Source organism: Delphinapterus leucas, chromosome 6 (genome assembly GCF_059928025.1).
Source record: "Delphinapterus leucas isolate spDelLeu-1000000601 "Yukka" chromosome 6, BTC_Dleu_Yukka2, whole genome shotgun sequence".
Classification (NCBI taxonomy): domain Eukaryota; kingdom Metazoa; phylum Chordata; class Mammalia; order Artiodactyla; family Monodontidae; genus Delphinapterus; species Delphinapterus leucas.
This window is the reverse complement of record NC_143134.1, coordinates 114,231,102-114,252,952: the sequence shown is the minus strand read 5'-3', so window position 1 is coordinate 114,252,952 and position 21,851 is coordinate 114,231,102. Positions and strand designations below refer to the sequence as shown.

General features: G+C 41.2%; 1 protein-coding gene across 1 annotated transcript in view; it reads left to right on the top strand.

The window, feature by feature from the left end:
• The first annotated feature begins 775 nt into the window (after positions 1 to 775).
• PSMB7 (proteasome 20S subunit beta 7) overlaps positions 776 to 21,851 on the top strand; it is a 58,562-nt gene continuing 37,486 nt past the window's right edge. Inside the window, exons 1-5 of the mRNA XM_022578769.2 lie at positions 776 to 883; positions 1,316 to 1,409; positions 2,391 to 2,488; positions 3,943 to 4,083; positions 9,605 to 9,720. Of these exons, the coding sequence (XP_022434477.1) occupies positions 822 to 883; positions 1,316 to 1,409; positions 2,391 to 2,488; positions 3,943 to 4,083; positions 9,605 to 9,720 (511 nt within the window). The 5' untranslated portion in view covers positions 776 to 821. The remainder of the gene's footprint in view (positions 884 to 1,315; positions 1,410 to 2,390; positions 2,489 to 3,942; positions 4,084 to 9,604; positions 9,721 to 21,851) is intronic.

Sequence of the window (21,851 nt, the reverse complement as noted above, 5' to 3'; positions counted from 1 at the left end):
TTGATGGACATTTGGGTTGTTTCCATTATTTGGCTATTATGAGTAATACTGCTATAAATATTTGTGTACAAGCTTTTGTGAACAACTGTTTCCAGTTCTCTTTGGTATATACGGAAGAGACAATTGCTGGGTCTATGTTTAATTTTGGGAGGAACTGCCAAATTATTTTCTGGAGCAGCTGCACCATTTCACATTCCCAGCAGCCACGTTTGAGGGTTCCAATTTCTCCACATCCCAGCCAACACTTGTTATTTTCTGTCTTTTTGATTATAGCCATTTTAGTGGGCGTGCAATGGTATTGCACTGTGGTTTTGATTTGCATGTCTCTAACGACTAATGATGGTGAACAGCTTTTTTTACAGGCTTCTTGTTCATTTCACAGCAGCCTTTTGAGGCAGCTATTATCCCCATTTGACAGCAGAGGAAGCAAATTCAGACAGTTGAGAGGACTTGCTCATTGCAAGGAGGTGGTGGAGCTGTGCCTGGAACTTCAGTGTCTCTGTCTCTGAAGCTCCATGTAGTCGAATTAGCAGTAGAAACCGCTCTGGTCTGGTGGGCAGGAGGCCTAGTCTCTGGTGTGCCCACCTTGGGTAAGTCCTTTCCCCCCCGACTTCTCCGGGTGTCAGTTTCTCCTCCGCGCCACGTGGGGTGCTATACTCCAAACATCTCCAGGCTCCTCTAGGAGCCCCTAACTCTAAGATACATCACCCGAGCGCGGAGTTTCCTCCGCCCCTTCAGCCTTAGGTTGCCGGCGGCGCCGGAAGTGCATGGCTATTTTCGTTTGCTCCCGCCCCCGGCCCGGAAGTATTTTTTCGGGAAAGATGGCGGCTGTGTCAGTGTATGAGCCCCCGGTTGGAGGTTTCTCTTTCGAAAACTGCCGCAGGTGTGGCCATGTCCCGGGCAGGGTTCGGGGCGGGAGTGGGAATGCGGTGCCGGGGTCGGAGTTGGGTTGCGCTCTGAGCCGGGAAGTCCGAACGAATGGTGGAGGGCGGGGCCCGCGGCCCGCGGCACCTGTGACTCAGGGGAATTAGGGCCTGAGCGTGTTTCTCCTGAGGCCGGGTCGGCTCTTCCACTTCCCCAGCGCACTGGGACACCCTCCATCTCCGGGGTGGTGGTGCGGACCCACTCAGACGCTCCCTTCGTAGAAAAGCGGGACAGTAGTCTTGCTGTTGGGAGGAGCCAGTGAAACAGATGGGCTTGAAAGCAAATGCTAGTAGTTTTTGCTTCTCCCGAGTTCCCTGTTAGAAACTCTTCGTGCCAGTGCGGCGCAATGTGGTCCTGCCCTTCAACCCTTTATTCTCTCATTTGCTCTCAGAAATGCCATCTTGGAAGCCGATTTTGCAAAGAAAGGATCCAAGCTTCCAATGGCCCGGAAAACTGGGACGACTATCGCAGGAGTGGTTTATAAGGTAAGGCGGGACAGGCTGAGAGCAGCAGTGTCAACTAATTTCAGGAACCAGGCCCCTTGGCCTCTTTTACTTCTCTGGGCTGTGTGAGGAAGGGCACATCTTACAGAGTACTATGTCAGGAAAAGCTCCTTTAGGAGAGACTATGTCAGTTTTGTGCACTTATCGGCAGTTTATATTCTTTGCTCACTCTGCAGTTTTCGACAGGAAGCCAGTTTTCTGTTTTAAGTTACTACTTTAGGAAGCAGGATGATGTAATGGGAGAAAACAAAAATGTTTAACCATTTAGCTTTTTTGCTGCCTCTAACTTTGGGCAGGTCATTTTCCTTCTCACAGCCTCACTTTCTAATCCATCAGGTGGACATAATAACTCCTGACTTAAATTGTTGTAAGGGTCAAAAGAGATAACTGGTTATTGTTGTTAAAGGTAAAAAGTGACATCTTTTAAAAAGAAATTGACAGGCGTGGCTATTTTTTTTTTTTTTTTTTTTTGGTACGCGGGCCTCTCACTGTTGTGGCCTCTCCCGTTGCGGAGTACAGGCTCTGGATGCGCAGGCCCAGTGGCCATGGCTCACGAGCCCAGCCGCGGACTGGGGCACGAACCCGGGTCCCCTGCATCGGCAGGCAGACTCTCAACCACTGCACCACCAGGGAAGCCCAGGCATGGCTATTTTAATGGAAAGATTTCTTCATCTTAATTCAGACTTTTCTGATATTGGCTCTGTGATTTGTAAGGAATTCACTGAATCTCTGAGCCTTATTTGAAAACAGGAATGATAGTTCCTACTGCCTACTGAGGGTTCAACCAATAATGTTTATTGATAAGCTTTTCGTTGAATGCCGAAAGTATAGCACAATATTTCAGCGCGTGGCGGGGTGGTTGGGGGAGCAGGGGATGGTCAACATTGTTTTTCCTAAACTAGAGTAGAGAACTGTGGTTTGTATATGTGAAGTTGTTTTAAAGTATATATTTCTTAAAAATAGGATGGCATAGTTCTTGGAGCAGATACAAGGGCAACTGAAGGAATGGTTGTTGCTGACAAGAACTGTTCAAAAATACACTTCATATCTCCTAACATTTAGTAAGTATTGATTAGTTTGAATGAGTCATTTTTAAACATGTCAGGGGTAAAATTGAATTTACTCTTTCTCTCTAAAACCTGTTGTTCAGCCTGTATTTTCTTTCTGTTTCCCTTAAATGGCATTTCCATCCATCTGAGCTAGCCATCCCCAAGTCCTCTTTTTTATTTTTAAAAATATTTATTTATTTATTTATTTGGCTGTGCTGGGTCTTAGTTGTGGCACCCTGACGCGTGCGGGATCTTTAGCTGCAGTGTGCGGGATCTTTTAGTTGCGGCATGCAGGCTCTTAGTTTCGGCATGCGGGATCTAGTTTCCTGACCAGGGATCAAACCCGGGCCCCCTGCATTGGGAGCACAGAGTCTTAACTGCTGGACCACTAGGGAAGTCCCTCAAGTCCTCTTTTTGCTTTAGTCTTCAGTTCATTTGGTACCCAGTTCTGCCTTCTGTGTGCCTTTTGAATCCACTCCCTTCTCTCCTTCCCTCTACTAAGGCCTTAGCTCGGGTTCTCTTTTCTCAGCTGGATTATTGCAGTTGTCATTTAAATGGTCTCTCTGCCTTTGGCCTTTTCTTTATGTGTATTGTTCACTCTTCTGCCATGTTGGGTTTTGTAAAACATGGATCTAATTATGTCCCTTTCCTGTTTAAAAACTTTTCAAGAGGTTTTTCACATTTCCACACTGCTTTCAGGATAAAATCGAAACTCTAGCATGATATTCAAGGTCTTGTACAATTTCACAGAAAGCTTACCTTTTCATCCTATTTAGCTGCTATCACTCTATGTTCCAGTTATACCTGGGCTGCCCCTATTTCCCTCATGTCCCTGTTCTCCGCATGTCCAAGCTGTTTTACCCTTGATTTTGCTAGCCCCTCTGCTTAGAAATGCCCCTTCTTCTTCTCTGTATAGTGTTTTTATTCTGTCCTTCAAAATCCAGCTCACATGAAACCTCTTCTCAAAGATCAGAGTTAACTGCTCTCTCCTCCAATTTCCTACAGCATTTTCTACCTATGCTACTATATTGTATTATATGTCTCCTCCACTCAAGTTTGAAATCAAGTGCTATTACTGTGTCATATTTTCTTTATTCTCAGCACTTTGGAATGACTGGTATCTAGTACTAAATACTTGGTAAATGTAAATTGCGAGGCTTTTGACATTCCTTGCTCTTTTGTACAACTTGGATATTTTCTAGGATCAGTAAAATGCACACTCTGTTCAGAACATAGAAACTAATGATTTGAAATATTCCACTGGGCTACAGAAAATATATTTGCATATAATTAGATGTGCATTCTTAATTTTATGTTTATTTAAGCTTGGTTAGAGCAGTTACAGTGCAGGTATACTCAAAAACATCTATGTCCCTGAACTTTGTGGAAGTTTTCCAAGAAGCTCCACTTCTAATTGAGCCCTTTGGTAATTGAATTTCAGCTACGTTTCTAATTGTATTTTTTAGTTGTTGTGGTGCTGGGACAGCTGCGGACACAGACATGACAACCCAGCTCATTTCTTCCAACTTGGAGCTCCACTCTCTTTCCACTGGCCGCCTTCCCAGAGTCGTGACGGCCAATCGGATGCTGAAGCAGATGCTTTTCAGGTAAGGTTCCAGGATGGGGATTTCTGTAGTATTTTTTTCTCATGTCTTAGATTTTCAGCCAAGGGAAGCCTGGAAGCTCGAGGAAAGGCATTAAGAAATACACATTTTATTCCAGAAATCAATTGTTACTAAAAAGACACTTTGATTTCATAAGGCTTTTGATAATGTATTTGAATTTACAGGGTCTGGGTTTTTTTTTTTTTTCATGAATGAATCACATGTGACCAATTGAGTCATTTCCTGAGGCTTAGGGTATTGCTGGATAAAAAAACCTTTTTTGTTCATAGTAAGAAAGAGCTGGAAGGAACCTTTGAGTTCTTCTTGTGAACACACACAAACACAAATGATTGTTTTTTCTCTCTTTTTTAGGGGCAAGGTAACAGTGAAATGAAAAGTGATTATTTGTAGTTGGCTGTAAGTGGGTAGGATAGCGTTACTATTAACCAACATTTATTTGTTTGTGCCAGGCCCTGTGCTAAGTGCTTTATGCATGATCTCACTTTATCCCTTTAAGTTAGGGGCTATTAACATGTCTAATTTGTAAGGGAACAAACTGAGGCTTAAAGAGATGCATTCATTTGCCTGACCTGACGTTCACTCCCTGCTGACTCCCACAGAGTTCCTCTTAGTAGTTTTGTTTCTCTTTAGTTCTTAACGATCACATCATCACTTTGTGTTTGTATAGGTCTAGACAGTTTTCAAATTTTAAGTCCATTTTCTCATTTGCTCCTCATAAAGAGAAGAGAAGCAATGTAGTATAGTGGAAATAGCCTGGACATTTAGTCTTGGGTTGGAATCCTGGCTTCTCCTTTTGTGACCTACCTTAGCTTTAACAAATTCTCTCCTCTTTCCTTTATAGAATGTGTATCATGATACCTTTTTAAAATTTTTTAAAAAGTTGGTCAGAGGCCTATATTCTGGTCCTCATCATTCATTAAGCAACCTGCACAAGACATTTTCTTTATCTCTGTCCCAAGTCGTAGCAGCTGCATCCAGGCCTGTGAGAGTTAAAGGGGAGCAGGAACAGAAGGCACAGGTTGTAAGCCGGCAGCTCACAGGCCGTCTTCAGCTTGTAAAGAAATTTCATTTGGGTCACATAGTGTTTTAAAAAAAATAGTGGCAAATAATTATAAATTGGGAGCTCTGAATTTAAAATATGGATTTCCAGCTTCTTCTGATAAAAGCTCATAAAGCGGGCGGTGATGTGGGACTGAGTGGCTGTTGTTGCCTTTGGAAGTGGGAGCATGTGTTCTGGCCTGTCAGACCTTGCATGGCTCACTTCTCTGTTTCCTGCCTGGCCCTTGCCTTCCTGTGAACTTGCAGGTCTTCGTCTACAAGTGTAGCATGGCCCCCGGGCTCTCAGGAAGTGGATATGAGGTTTAATATAGCTACGCAGCAAGGCCGGTAGAATAGTACCCATTTTACAGCAGAGGATACCAGGGTTTATGAGTCATACGGGCAGGAAGCCTAGTCCATATCTACCCAGTTCCTACTCTGGCTGTACTGAGCCTTTATGTCAGTGATTTCCATTTATTTATGTACATAATCATCATCCTAATCCTGGAGAATTATCACCTATCAAATAAATTCTTCCAGTGCAGTGTGAGAACTTGTTAAAGCACATCTGTTGTCAAGATAACTGAAGACATTTGTGATTTTGATTTTAAATGTAAAGCTCCCTCTGGTGGTTTGTGTGGTGCATTACATTTAAAACAATTTTTAAACTTGTAAAATTGCAGTAAATATTTCAAGATTGCTTGCAGTGTCATTTAGCATTTAGCTAAATCTAGCAGATGTTTCTGTTAATCTCTTTAGAATGTTTCAGGAGTTCTAAATTCTCTTTTTTCAGTGTTTTATTATCTTTAGTTTAACATACTTTGTAAAAGTTAAATTTTATCAAAGTTTTGAGAAGAACACAAAAATTTAAACCAGGATAATTATGGTTCTTTATGTCTTTTGACATTTTTGTTGAGTTACGTAAAGTGGGTCACTAGTATAAGAGAAAAATCATAGGATTTGACTTTAGAACTTTGCCTCAGATCCTGTCTACAGTGCTCACATTTGTGTAACTTTGGGCTGTTCACCTCACCCTTCTTATCCTCAGTTTCTTCCTCAATAAAATGGGGATAATAGTTCTGTCTCTCTAACTTTTGGGGAGGAAATGAATAAAGAAACAAGGCTTATGCAATGCCTAGTATAGGGCCTGATACATAGTTAGATACTCATTCAGAGGCTGAAAAAAGAATACAAGGTGTACTCTTGCTGTTTTCTTCCCCCTGAATAATCTATTTCCTTGTATGTGAATAAGTGAGAAAAGAGGGTTTGATAAACAGAAGTGGACATCTTTTTCCTTACTTAAGCAGTACTTTTATTTAACTTCTGTGGTGGCTATATGTAGAAGATATCTGTGATACTTGTTCCTTCTGAACATGGAGGCTTCTTGTTGAGTCTAGCAGAAATCTTTGATATACTATTCTGTATTCTGGAAACTATTTGAATATGTAGAGGCTTTAAAATTTTATTTTATTATATTGTAATTTTTTTTTCCTTACAAAAGTACTATATATTCATTGTAGAAAATTCTGAAAATACTGTAAAGCCCAAAGAAAAAATAGGCGAGAATCACATTTTGGCTGGTTGTATATACTCCTAGACTTTTAAATTTATTTATTCGTTCGTTCATTCACTTGATCATCCCTTCCTCCCTTCCTTCCGTATTATAAGTGCATGTTCACAGTAAAAAAGCTAGAAGATATAGATAAAAAATTATAGAAATTATCTGAATTTCTACCACCTATAAGCAGTCGGTGCTAACAGATTATGGTACACTCTTCAAGGCTTTTCCTATGTTAAATAATACATATTTTGTTCTATAAAAATGGGATCATAGTTGTGCTTTCTATCCCATAATGTAACCTAATCTTTTCACCTACCAGTGCCTCTTCAATAGTTCCATGTTGGGGTATTTCAAAAAGAAAACCTTTTTATAAATTATTATAAAAGTAATGTGTGATCATTGTAAAAAATTCAGACACTATAGAAATGTGAAAAGAAGCAAGTAGATTTCAGCTGACACTCTGCCACTTAAGCACATACACTGTGAATCTTTGAGATCTATTTTCTTAGACCTTTTATACTAGGCATGTATACTCATGTATGTATTTGCAAAAATGGAATCCCGCTATATGTGTTGTTTTGTAACTGACCCTGTTCACATAACAGTATATTGTGAATATTGTTCCCATCAGTAGACGAGCTCGGCATCCAGAGATTTTACCTTGAGCCCATGGAGGACTTCTGGAGATCTGTAACTCCTGAAATAGTGAAAAATTTGTGTGTGTACACTTGTTATGGGCGAGGGTTCCACAATTTTAATCATTTTTTCCGTGGGGTCTGTGCCCCCCAAAAGTTTAAGAACCATAGATCGGTATCCTAATTTTTGTTGGATCACAGTAATCTATTTTATTAACCAATTTTTGAAGATTAACAATATTGCTTACTTTAAAGTGTTTAAGGTATTGTAAGGTATTCTGCCGATCCTTTGGAATACAGAATCTTTAGGTACTTGTGTTATTAATTCTTTAAGCTATATTCTAAAATAAATTCCTAGAAGTAGAATTGCTGGGTCAAAGGTAGGCACATTTAACATTTTAATATATATTGCCAAAATTATCCTTGAGAAAGATTACCATCGGTAGTGCATGAAAAATGCAGCATGGTTTTTAACGATTGTGTAGTGTTCCATTGTATAGCTGTATTAGTTTAGCTAATTCTGACTGTTTCCACTTTTTTAGCATCATAAGCAGTTACCACAAAAAACATTCTTATGCATTCATTTCTGCGTATTTGTCCTTTTATATCAATAGAATTAGATTCCTGGAAACAGAATTTCTGGATCCATTTTTAAGGATTTCATTGACTTGCCAAAATATCTTAGACTCTTCTAAAGTTATCGAACAGATTATTATGTTTTAGCTTGGAAGGGAACTAGCTGGTTATTAATTGACTTTAACTAAGCAGCGTGTTTGGCAGGCAGTTGATATAGTGGATCAAGCACTGGGCTGGGCGGGGAGTGGTGGATCTGCTGATTCTGGCTTCTCATCCCAGAGCGCTGGGATCTAGTCTTGACCCTTCTGCTAGCTCATGCGGCTTAGGACCAGTTTCTTCCCTTTTCTGGGCCTCTGTTCCCTCTTGAGGCTGCTTTTAAAATCCTTTCCTGCTCTTTATTTTTTCACTTATAAATGGAAGATTTGAAATAATAAATTGGTAATCAAGGGACACGGGAAATACTGGACTCGACCTAGAGCGCTTTCTGATGGGTAGCTATGTCTCAGACAGTCTAAAATGATGACTTTGATTGGTTCTTGTGTTATTTATATCAGTTTTAATGATTGTATCATTAGGCAAATTCAGCATGTGTTGGTTTCATTTTTCTTCCCAGAGATTTAAAGGCTCACAGTGGAGAACTTTAAATCCAGCATGTTTATCTAGCATAGCAGTTCTAATGGTAAAAAATTGAACCAGATACAAGGAAAGCAATCTGTAGAAGCGGAAAACCAACTAAGTAGAGGGTCCAAAGGAACAAATACGTGCAGAATTAAACAGAGGTGGGGGTGAGGCGGAAAATGTATTCTTGCCCATGTTCCTGAGAGATACAGTTTTAAACTGTGGGCAGGAGCAATGGGTTTTATATAGGCTGTCATGGAGTTACTTCATTCACTTCCCTGCATGATGAAATACTTCTTTCTTTTACTCAGTATGAGCTCATATCTGTCATAATTTTGTGGATTTATTCAAGGGAAAGGTTTTTTTTTTTTTTTTGCGGTACGCGGGCCTCTCACTGTTGTGGCCTCTCCCGTTGCGGAGCACAGGCTCCGGACGTGCAGGCTCAGTGGCCATGGCTCAGGGGCCCAGCCCAGCCGGCATGTGGGATCCTCCCGGGCCGGGGCACGAGCCCGTGTCCCCTGCATCGGTAGGCTGACTCTCAACCACTGCGCCTCCAGGGAAGCCCGAGGGGAAAGGTGTTTTGACATTAGCTATTTTCCTATGAGGCTATGGTGAGGTTGATAATTTGAACAGCTTTAGTTGAGCAACAACTCACTGTTGACTTGGAAGGGAGCTTATCTGCTAAACACAGAGAGGTATGATGGGAGGGGTGCTGATGATCTTTGGAGTAAGCCAAGCTTGGCTCTGAGGCTTAAAAATGTCTTTGGGTTGGTTTTCTCTTCTCTACCATGAGAATTATAGTGTCTTCTTTTGAAGGGGGTTGTGAGACTAAGATTATGTAAGGCACATGGAATGCCTCACACAATTTACAGTTTTTATTGGCTGATAGTAGATGTTCAAGTATGTTCACTCCATTCCCTATTTTTTTCCCTTCAAAACAGTAATTATTTAATGATGCAGTAGTAGTGTAAGAAAAGCTTTTTATTGTCTGACTTCAAATACAACTTTCAGTTAAGTTATAGTGATGCAATGTAGACTCATTTTTGTTTTTTCTTATGCATACTCTGATCACCAGGTATCAAGGTTACATTGGTGCAGCCCTAGTTTTGGGGGGAGTAGATGTTACTGGACCTCACCTCTACAGCATCTATCCTCATGGATCAACTGATAAGTTGCCTTATGTCACCATGGGTGAGTGTAATGTTTCCCTGATGTTTCAGAATCGTCTTATTTACTAAGGTGGTCTCTTAAAGTCGGTTTATTTCCGGATAGAGGAGGCAGTGCAGTACAGTGCTTTGATTCCTTCTACAAGTATTATTGAGTTCCTCCTAGGGATTAGGCCCTGTTTTATGTGCTTGGGATATAGCAGTGAACAAAATTTAGATACAGATTCTTGCCTGCAGGGAGTTTATATTTTAGTGGGGGTGGACAGACAATAACAGCAACAATTATAAATATATTTATATGTTAGAAAGAGATAAATCGTAGAGAAAAAAACAGTGCAGGTGATATTATACTTCAGTTATGCAAGATATTACCTTTAGGGGAAACTGAGTCAAGAGTGTACAAAAATGTGATGTATTATTTCTAACATCTGCATGTGAATTTACAATTATCTCAAAACAAAAAGTTAAAAAATGTTAATGCAGTGCAAGGGGACTTGAGAAGGTTAAAGTAGGTTCATGAAGAAGGTGAGGTCTGAGTGGATGGGCCTCCTGGGCAGAGGGAAGGCGAGAGTGGAGGCCTCACTGGGGGAATAGGCCCACGCAGAGATTTTTTTTTAAGCTAGAGTGACCAGAGTTCCTCTTTGCCACTTAACCTCTGAGGGATCCTGGACATGTAATTCCTCTCTGAACCTTGATTTCCTTACTTGTGAAATGGTATCAGTAATACCTACCATGCATACCAGGTTATTTATAATGATTAGAAATAATGTGTATAAAGCATCTGGTCCAGTGCCTGGCCTATAAGTAGTAGCTACGCCTTTTAGATCAGCCTTGTACATTTGTATTTTAGCTCTAAATGCTAGATAAGAGTACTTTTTTTTAAATGACTAAAAAAGTGATAAAATTATATTTAGAAGAGTTGGGATTTTTGAATTTAACTTTCATGCTAAATTTCTGAGTGAAGTTGCATATGTCCAGGGACTTCCCTGGTGGTCCAGTGGTTAAGACTTCACCTTCCAATGCAGCGGGTGCGGGTTCTATCCCTGGTCAGGGAGCTAAGATCCCACATGCCTCGCGGCCAAAAAACAAAAACAGAAACAATGTTGTAACAGATTGAATAAAGACTTTAAAAATGGTCCATATCAAAAATAAATCTTAAAAAAAAAAAAAAGAAAGAAATTGCATATGTCCAGTAACTTGAACAGGTCATTTGTAGCTGGCGTTTTTCCAGCTGTTGTTTACCTTTTGCGTTTTTTGTCTTGGTATCTTGGCTCTGCAGAGCCAGGAATAATGGCTGCCTTGAATAGTTTGGAAATTGCTAGCTTGGGACTTTGCTATTCCATTCCATGTAATGCACAAGCCTCTTATAAGATTTGTATGCAACAGATGTTCCATGTTTGTGAGAAGAATGATTTGTCCCCAGATACCGTATGGAATAATTATTTTTAAATGAAGATACTTACAGTAATTTTAGAATTGCTCTGTTCCATTTTATTTGTTATTTCCATCAAAGTAGTGTTTTTATTTCCCTCCATTTGATGCCTTTAAATGGTAGTAAAGGTGGAATAGCCTTTTCTATTAAGTAGTTTCATTTCTTCTTTTTTTTATTTAAAAAAAATTTCACACTTGCAGGAAAGTAACAAAAATGTACAATGAATAGTCATATATACCCTTTCTCGTGTTTGTCAATTGTTAACATTTTACCACATTTTTGCTCACTCTCTCATACATTATTGTTATTTTTTGGTGTATGGAACCATTCGAGAGTAAATAGCAGACACCATAACCCTCTATCTCAAAATCCTTTAGGATGTTCTCTTACATCACCTTGATAAAGTCATCAAAATCAGGAGATTTAATATTGATACAAAGCCTTTTCATTTTTAAGATGGAAAAATTGAACTGGTTTCTGTTGCTTTTGAACTGTAGTAATTTGTCTTATGAGCATAATCCTGAATTTAGGAAAAGTTGTTGAAAGTGAGTAAAGCAGATTTGTGTCTGCTCATTTCATTCCTGCAACTCCACTTTGTGCTCTGTCCTGGCTGACAGTGATCTTGCTTCCCTCCAAGTCCAATGTGAGTCCAGGGTGATGGCTCCACAGCTTTGATTTTATGGCATACTTCTGCTCAGAAATCATCACTCTCCACAGTCTGGTTTTGCTTTCATAAGAGATTAAGAAGATTAAGAAGAGCAAGACATCAGTAACACCTGATTTTAGATACACAAGTAAGTTGTTACTTTGAGGTTTAGTTTGTTTGTTCATCTGTTCATTTATCAACTATTTCTTGAGTGCCTTCTGTGTAAAAGCACTGTAGCAGGCTCCACAGAGAGAGGTTGAATGTCTGGATCCTTACCCTCAACATATTCCCAGTGTAATGGGGGAGATAGCTGTATAAACTGACAAGGGCAGTAGGTACAAAGGCCATTGGAGGCCCAAGGGAGAAAGGGTCTAAACTGGAAGATTTCACGGAAAGCTTCACTTCACTTGAGCTTAATCTTAAAAGAAGGATAAGTTACTTTCATTCATTTATCAGATATTTATTTAGCATCTGCTGTGTGCTAGGCACTGGGAATATAGTGGTCAACACAGCACGTATCCTCAGAGCTTATAGCCTCTGCAGGAGATAGGAATTAAGTAAATACACATTAATCTAAAAGAATGCACTGTGCTAAGTGCCCTGGAGGAAAAAAACAGTAATAAGAGAGAATACAGGAAGGAGCATGTGGATAATGGGTGTTTGGGAAGTCCTTACTGGGCAAGTGACATGAAAACATTTTCTAATGAAAGTAATTTATGAACATGACAAAACATTCAAGTGGGGAAAAATATTACATGAAAAATAAGTCTCTTTCATATTTCCCCAAAGTAACCACTGTTAAGGGTTTATTGTGTTTTTTTCTCAAAAAATGTTTTATGATCCATCTATATATATCTCTATCATCTGTCATCTATCTGTCAATCCCTATTAAAAATACACAGCTGAGGTCATGCTGTAGATGCTGTTCCATTACTATTAACTTGTTTTGAATAAGTTTTTGTATCAGTGCTTGTAGGTCTATATCAAATCTACAACACCACCTTCATAGAATTGTATTACATGTCTCTACCATGATTTAGTGACCCATTCTCCTATTGATGAGTATATGTCTTGGTGTACTTGTGTAAGTACATCTGACAAATTCCTAGTAGTGGAGTTCTGGATTAGGGTGTGTGCATGTATTGCTCAGAATTCTCTTTTGTAATCATTAGAATCACTGGACGATTTAGGAAAGGAGGAATTTTTATTTTTTAAAGGATAGTAGGTGGCTCACAGAATAGCTAGGAGGGCAAGAACTGGGTTTGGGGCCAAGAACAGTTTCAGAAATAATGCTGCAGAATGGGCCATTGCAGGCGAAGGCAGAATGCTGCAGACTACACTGCTGGCCCAGCTGGCGCAGGCCCTGGCTCGCTGCTCACTCTGCTGCCCTGGCTGCCTCATCTGGAACTGAGGCTTCCTGCCATCTCATTCACTGTCCGAGAGTTCCTTATAGGGAAGGGTGGTCACTGTCCGAGAGTTCCTTATAGGGAAGGGTGGGTGCTTGGTTGGTGATGATTGGTGAGGCTCAGTCATCTGTTTATAAGGTGGGGGGGTTCCCCAGACATAGAAAGGAAGTATAGCTACTGGGCAGCCCCCAAAAGTGACAGATGGCTGGTCATACAGTGCGTTTTACCTTTTGAGAGCTGTTGCCAAATTGCCCTCCAAAAAGATTGTACTAGTTTGTATTCCACCAAGAGAATATGAGAATGCCTTTCTCTTATAAACTCTCCCACTTTGGATATTCTTGCCAGTCTGGTAGGTGAAAGATGGGGAAGAGAAACACTTAAGCTGAGACCTGTATGATAAGTAGGAATTAGCCAGGAATTTGCCACCCTACTCCCTACCCCCAAGGGAAAGACTTTTTAGGCCCTGCAGTGCACAAGGGACCAGTATGGTCAAAGAACTGAAAGGCCAGAGTTTGCTGGATGGGTGAGGCAAGTGCAGTGGGTGGGGGGAGTGTTCCATGCTGGGGGCACAGCGGAAGAGGTAGAGGGATGAAGATGTACTGATGTTCAGGAGGGTGGGGCAGAGGCCAGGCTGGAAAGCTAGGCCGGAGAGAGTCCCGACGGTACAGGCTGAGTTGTTTGTTTTTGTCCTGGAGGTTCCCGTCTACTCTTTTCAAGCCAGGGGATGATAGGATAAGATTCGCTTGTTAGAGCAGCCTGACAGCTGTCGGAAGGAGGATTGGCATGTGGGAAGTCTAGAGGCAGAGACAGAGATTACACCTGGCCAGAAATGTTTATGTGTGCATGGGTCCAGTGGCACAGGGATGGTCACGGTCGTCACAGAGAGCACTCAGAAACCAGCCGGCCATTAGGCCACATGCCGGGTCTCTGACCATCCTTTCCTGTCTTCCTCAGTGCCAGTTCCTTCCTGGCTCTTGACCACAGTGTTGCAGTAACTCCTCCACCGGGGTCATCTTCCTTCCAGTCTGGCTTTAGACCCTTTTTCTTCTTCCTCCTCCACATGTACCTTAGGTGTTTGTGGCAATAGGCCCCTTGCCCCTCTCTGAACTGCCTTTCCCACCCTGCTGCTGCTGTGCTGCCTTCTTTCAGAAATGCGTTTTCTGCCCGGAGTGCTCCTGCTCCTCATCCAAGGTCTAGCCCAGAGACCATTCCCTCGTGACTGCCCCAGGCTGTTAGCAAGTCCCTCTCCGGTAATTTGGTGTGCAGCTTGATTCCAGGATTTCAGCCGTGTCCAGACTCTACTTTCCCCAGCTCTTGTCCTTCCTGCCCCTACAAGAATCTGAGATCTCTGTCAGTAGAATCTGTCTCACTCCCAGAGTCTCACGGAGTGCTGTGTGACTCAGTGAATATTTGATGGTGAATTAATTTTCTGATTCTCTAACTTGCTTGTGCCAAAGCATGTGTAAAACCTAGTGTTAGAAACCTTAACTGCTGTTTATTGTTTGTGAACAGTTTACAGTACCCCTGGAGTAGAGTTGGTTTAGATTGTGTTCCATTTGTGTGGCTCCAGTTGAGCTGTAAGGGAACAGCACAAAGCACTGCATATGTGATAGGTCTTTTTTTTTTTTTTTGCGGTACGCGGGCCGCTCACTGTTGTGGCCTTTCCCGTTGCGGAGCACAGGCTCCGGACGCGCAGGCTCAGCGGCCATGGCTCACAGGCCCAGCCACTCCGCGGCACGTGGGATCTTCCTGGACCGGGGCACAAACCCGTGTCCCCTACATTGGCAGGCGGACTCTCAACCACTGCGCCACCAGGGAAGCCCTTTTTTTTTTTTAAAGCTTAGTATTATTTTAAATTTAAAACATATTTCGAAGTGTCTCTGTGCCAGTGTCTGCTGGTGCCATCGCATTATTTTCAGTTAAAATTCTGTGCAAGGGATGCTATCATTACCTGCTTATTGATGAGAAACCTGAAACTTAGATTTACTAACCTGCCCATTGCTGCCCTGCCTGTAAGCAGCAAAGCTGGGATTTGTCTTTCAGCTTAAGCAAGCCTGAGCTCATCACAGCTGCTTTGATTTTATCATCTTACAGATGTTCTTTCATTAAGCTATTAAGTCTTGCTCCTGAATACTAAAAATATTTATACAAATTCCCAAGGGGCATTTATTTGTTTGGCTTATTTTGGACTGTTCTTTGTGTGGATTTTCTTTCCTGCATATTATAAACAGTATTTACTGAAACAGCTTTATAGTATCAAAGGAAATTTAAAAAAATTATACACAATTCTACCATCCGAAGACAATATGAATTTTATATTTCGTTTCTTTCTGATCCAAGTCCATTGTGAAGAGGCGCCTTTTATCGGAGAATGTGAAATAAAATACAGTTTTTGTGCTGTCCAGGTTTTGTCTTTGCCATTCTTTTAGTTTCTTTCGGCCATTGTTCACTTTTGAGCAGGGCTTGATGCCTCTCCCTGCTGCGAGGTGTGCTGCACTGCCTTTCCTCCTGATGGAGTTCTGGCTTCCGTGGAGGTGGTGGTGGTTTTTCTTTCTTCCCTTTTTTTTTTTTTGAGGGGATGGGGAGCTGGATATTGAGAGAACCCCAGAAGTGCCAAAATTTGGTGGTTTTGTTTTAATTCATGTGACTTATTTTGGGTGAGCTGCAAACCAAACCTCCAGCTACAGATAAAATAGAAGGCCCTCCTAACTGAAATGTGCCCACAGAACGTTAACATTCCCTGTGGGATTGAGGCTTTCCGTAAGTGTGGTGTAAGTGAGAAAATGAATATTTCATGTAAATTCTCATGTTTTAGTGAAAGTAGGAGTTTTTTATTATAAGAAATAAAAATACAACTTTGTAATGAATCTTTTCTTTTTCCTGAGTGATTTGACAGTAAGAGCTGGAAGCTACAAATTACCTGTAAGACAAGGGTGTCTACATTTTGTCTACCCATGGGCCTGTACTGGCGACTAGCCAGGTGCCTGAAGGCTACTCCTAATTTATATCAAATAGAAGACACCTGTCTTGTCCTGCGCATCTCTAACATGCTGGCACAGCTCCTTGAGCACAGGGTCCAGGAGCCTCCTTGCTGAGGGCTTGCTTTCCCAAGGGTTTGCTTAAGAGAAGAGGGTATCAAACTCCTCGTGGTGTGGCCCTCCCTAAAACCTTTTTTGTGAACGGGGTGTTGGCCATAATGATAGCAGTGTTCGTCCAGCAGCTTGCCAGCTGCAGCGCCAGCAACTGTTGTGAGACACTTGACTGATTTAGTCTTTGCACCGCTGTGAAGTGGGCACTATCATCCCTGTCTTGAGGGTGAGGAAATTGAGGCTCAGAGAGGTATGCTGGGGTCACACAGCCTGGAGGTGAATGATCTGGCATGAGAGCCCTGGTCTCTGTGACTTTTCCCCCTTGGCTTTGTTATTGCTGTGAGTAGTGTGTGGCATGTGGTCCAGACGAAATGTGTTTTGGTCCATTCTCAGAAAAGAAGAAAGGACCCCTTAGGTTTCATTAAATTATTTATTTTTTAAGAAAATAATTTGTAAGAGACTGCAGGTGGTTGATTAGTGTGATTGTGGAAAACCAGGCAAGATTTTTGACTTTTCTTTAGTAAGAAAGGGAAAAGGGTTATAGTTTTTTTTTTATAGACAAAATACGGGTTCTTTTAATTCTCAGATTAATTAGCTTATTCTTTTAACTTGCCAGCTTTTCTTTATTAAGCAAACTGAAGTACTGTCAGGAGAAGCTTGGGGACCATCTTTTGCTGTTAGTTTGGCAGTGTTCCTTGTAGCTGCATTGGCAACATATATAAAATTTTTATTTTGCCCACTTATTCACATAGAGAATTAATATGAATGAAATTTAAAGCACGACATTCCTGGAAATGAGGCCCTTGGACAATTTAGGAATACTAACTTAAGGAATAAACATTGATATGCACCATTAGGGAAGACTTTGGGTCACTGCCAGGGCCGTCCAGGTAAAATTCTATCTCTAGATAAACTGGTTATACAATTTCCTAATTACTGGAATGTACCTCAAGTCCCAGTTTACTGAGCCCCCTAGCAATTAAAAAGATTCGGGACAGAGTAGTAAACATACCAGATGTCTCACCTTGTGGGCAAAGAAGAGTCTTAGAATTAAGTTGGAACTTAGGAACATCAGTAGGGAATTCAGACCTGCCATTTCTCCATATTTTTACACTAAAGTGCAAACTTTGTGCAGACATTTTGTTATCTCCACATGACTCGATTTGGAAGATTGTCCTGCGCTGTATCAAATCAGTGCACTATAAGATGGCAAGTATTTCTTCCACATTCATTTTCAATGCTGAAGTCAGATGTGAACTCAGCAGCACTGTGTTTAGTTTGTAGGCCCACGTAAAAGCCTTCTCAGAGGGCACATGACCTTGTAGCTCTAGTGTTGCTGGAAATTCTTTCTCCTGACTAGTGTGGGCCAGGTGACTGTGCAGGCGTTCTGTAAGCATGGGTCTCCATCAGGACTGGAGTGAGTCTTGTCCCCTGATCTCTGTGGGTCAAGGACTATGCGGTGGCGGGAACCCCATCCTGGTGGGAGCTTTGTCTATACAGCCAGTGACCATCCAGAGCCGGCTTTTCTGTAACCAGCTGAGGTATTACTTAGAATGCTAGAGAAAGAGATGGAAGCCCTGGCTTCAGTCACAGCCCTGATTGACCAGAGCTAGTCATCACCTAACCTCTCTGAACCTCAAACCCCTCATTTCTAAAAAGAAGCTGATTTTTTTTTGACTTTAAGGTCACTGGGTTACTGGGATACTGCCATGTCATGTGTGTGAACACGCTCTGTAAAGCACTATGTGCTTTTCCCCTGCATCTGTTGCTCTGGAGTTGTTTTTAATTTTCTGAAGTAGGGTGAGATAGTGAAAAGAGCTGGGCTTTGTAGTCATACTGGGTTCAGATCTAAGTCCAACATTTATTAGTTGTTTGACTGTGAGTGTTGATTTCTCCTTCAGGAAAATGGGGGTTAGAGGATCTGTTCCATGGGTAATGTGTGAGGATTAAGTGAGATAACCACATGTAAAAATCTTTGTGTGTAGAACATCATTGATGTTTGATGCATGGTGTTCTGATAATTTTAGTGCTAACACATTCTGTGTGCAGTTCTGTGTACTGAGATTTTTCTGGCAGTTTTTCCTGCTTTGATTAATATATATAAAATGAATTTCAGAAGATTTAAAATGTGCGATGCATGGATGTTATATCTTAAAATTTGTACCACTATGGAATGCCAGGAATTAAGCAGCTGGGAACCAAAAGCCCAAGAAAGTTGGGTTATGCATCTTGATTCCTGGTTGCTGCAATGGTGGTACTAAGCCAATAGATGGTGCCATTATGTTAGGAGATGAGAAAATATTTACTTCTGCAAGTCATCATGTTGTTTCAGGGAATGTAACAGAGCCAGTCCTTGCTGGTTCTTTATCTGTTCTAATTAGAGTAGACTTTGTTCTTGATTCTGTGTAGAAAATATTAAATGTCTTGTAGGTAAAATAGTGAGATATTGAATTAATGTTAGGGTGCTCTTCCTCCTGTTTTTTCTGCTCTGACATTTCACCATGAAGTCTTTTGTGATTTGAGTTCAGTCCTTAGTCTATAACCAAATACAAGCCCTTGCTAGGAGTACATTTCAGAACTTAAATGCAATGCGCACAGTTTTAAGTCCTTTGCTTTTTAAACCCCATTTCAGAGAGAGTGGGGTTAATTAGTTCATCTTTACCTGCTTTTGTTTCAGAATTGGCCCTACTACAAAAAGTGCCTTTACATTCTCGTAACCTAGTGCTTGATGATCTTTTACTTTCTTGTTGGACAGACCAAGTGGAAAGTCATTATATACATCAGAAGACTTTTCATGTGGAGGTCATGTAACTAGGGATTTGTTGGCAACCAGATCTGCCATTACTAGCTGTGTGTTTTTGGTTAGGTTCCTTTACCTCTCTGACCTTAGTTTTTTTTGTTTTGTTTTTTTGCATCTATAAAGTGGAGATAATGCCATCTAGTCCACAGATGAATAAAGTGAAAAAATATATGTAACAGTGTTTTGCACATTTTTCCGGTAAATAGGACTTATTATTGTTTGCACAAGGCTCTATGGACAGATAAACCTTTACTTACAATTAAGGCTAAGTGTGTTTTTATAAATTATTAAACTCTGTAGTCCTTTGTCCTAGAGGGTTCTAAGGGACAGGAAAACTTGGAAAAGGCCCGCAAAGGGATTAACTTGCAGTTTGGGAAGATATTTTGAAATGCGGGCCAGAGTAAAGGGTGCCTTTGAAAGACCTGTCAGCTCTAACTGCCTCGAACTCCTGCAGCAGGAGAGAAGTGTGTACCCCGCGCTCTGCAGTGCTGAGTGAGAGCTAGTTTCCTGGTGGGGCCTGATGATTGTGGGAGCCTGATGATTAGGAGAGGTAATTTTAAGGTAATTTTCATCCTCCATCTTATCCTTTACACATAGGGTTAGGTGATGACTCCTCTGTTTGAAGGAGAACAGTTTTCTGTCCTCATACCTTGTGGCATTTCATTAAAATACATTAATAAAACACAGCCTTTCACTTTTTAGGCCTGAATGCCCCAAATGTTAGTCTTTTCTTAAGAATAAGTGTTTATAACCTGTCAGGTCAATGAGACATTGCAGTTGCAATTATAAGAAAAATCCCTGTTCTCTTCGAGTGGTGTTTTACATTATTTACATAGAGTAAAATTTAACTCCTTTTTGACTACATTACATTTAGAAAAGGAACTGCATTTTTTGAGAAATTAGTTTCTGAATGAAATGTTGTTGGATGCTTTAAAATCTATTTCTTAGCATATTAAATGGAATATATATATATGTATATTTTCATTGGGGATAAAATGACATTGAGGTACATTTGCTGATGAAAAGGAAGCATTCTTTCCCCTCATGAGGGGTTTAAATGTAATACTCAGTGCTTACTCAGGAGTGAAAACATCAAATTAAACTGCTTATGCTGACAAAGGGCAAATCTGGATTTCAGCAACCCATGCAAGATTGTCTGATTGCTTGGCCTGCCTCTCCTGGAAGCTTTTGGCCAAGACTTAAAATGAAATGCATGCATACATTTAAACCATTTCAAGTCAGTGTCTGAGTTTTCCCAAGCTCTAAGAGGAGTTCCACTGCTCTCTAGTGGCTGAATGTGGTCCCCCGACACCAACATTGTTTTATTTTCATGAATCAGCTCTTCACACATTGGCAGTATTGGCTTCCAGAGCAGGCACCAACACCAGGAGACCATACCTTGTAGACAGAAACAGACTGAAAAATGATCCCCATCCATGGGTCTGTGGAGAGCACCAAATTTTGTCCAGGATGAGTGGCCAGTTGACTAACAATGAGCAAGTGTGAGTAAGCACTCTGTCACGGAGAGCTGACACTGATGGATGAGAAAGTTCTTGGTGTTACTCTTTTATCGCTGCATACATCTTACACCTTGGCAGGCCACGGTGGCAAACAGGTCCTTGGGTGCTTAAAATGGACCACTTCTTAGCAGAAGGAGCAGCTCTTTTCCTGAAAAGATCTGGTTGAATTGATTTGGGGGAAAAGCAGTTAGAAATCCATTTCCTGCTGCCTCTCAGAACTTCATGGCTTTGAGAGAAGAAATTTTAAAGACCTCCATTTCTGTTAAAGACCTGAGACTTGTTGAGAATGATTGTATAAAAGAGCCCCTGGAGGACGGGGACCTTGTGTTAGAGTATTTGTAACAGCTGACTTTTATTGAGCTTTTACTATGTGCCAGGCATTCTGTTTTACTTGTGACGTCTCATTCAGGTCTCAGCCGACCTATGAGGAAGACGCATTCTATCATCTTCCCCTTTGTGCAGGGAGGCAGCCAGGGCAGTAGGGCTGCTGTCCTGTAGTTTCTGGGGCACCATTCACCTTGTGCTTGCTGTGGTGGTGCCGCCTGGAGCAGCTTGGCAGTCGTGCAGGGCTGGGAGGGCCTCAATGGTGTGCTGTGGGAAAACAGGCAGGAAGCTCAGCTGTGCCACATCTTTTGCATCCGTGTTCCAGAGCCTGCCGCTCAGTGGGCACCTGGGATGGTTGGTTTGAAAGAATGAGTGGAGAGTTGCCCTTCTGAAAGGTGCATGGGCTAAAGAGCCACAAGACCTAGATTTGAATCTTGGCTCCCCTTATTGCCTTTAAATCAGCTGAGCCTCAGTTTCCGTGTCTGTAAAATGAGGAAATACCTGCATCACATGAGTTAGGGTCTGGGACCGATAAGGTCCTAAGGGTAAATATTTTCCCTTCCCCAGTGTGAGAATTTGTGAGCCTAGACCTTATTAGAAAAAGCAGATTTCTACCTGCTGGCTTTCAGATCCTTCCTAGAGCTTGACTTAGAGCAGCGTGTTTTAGAAAATTATTTGTCTTTTATAGTTTCTTCAGCATGTCTGATAAAATAGGTTCTAGAATTGCCAAGTTTGATTTCATACTTGAGTGAACCCTGACATGTATAAAAATAACACGTTTCATGGTTTAAAAAAATTCCCACTATCCTTAAGCCATATTAATGGAGGTATTTTTTTAAATATATAGAGCAAGTAAAAGCAATATCTTAGTAAAATTTTCTTGATACATTTCAAATTTTGTCCTGAGTTGGATTGTTCTCTCAGAAAAAGTTAGGATTC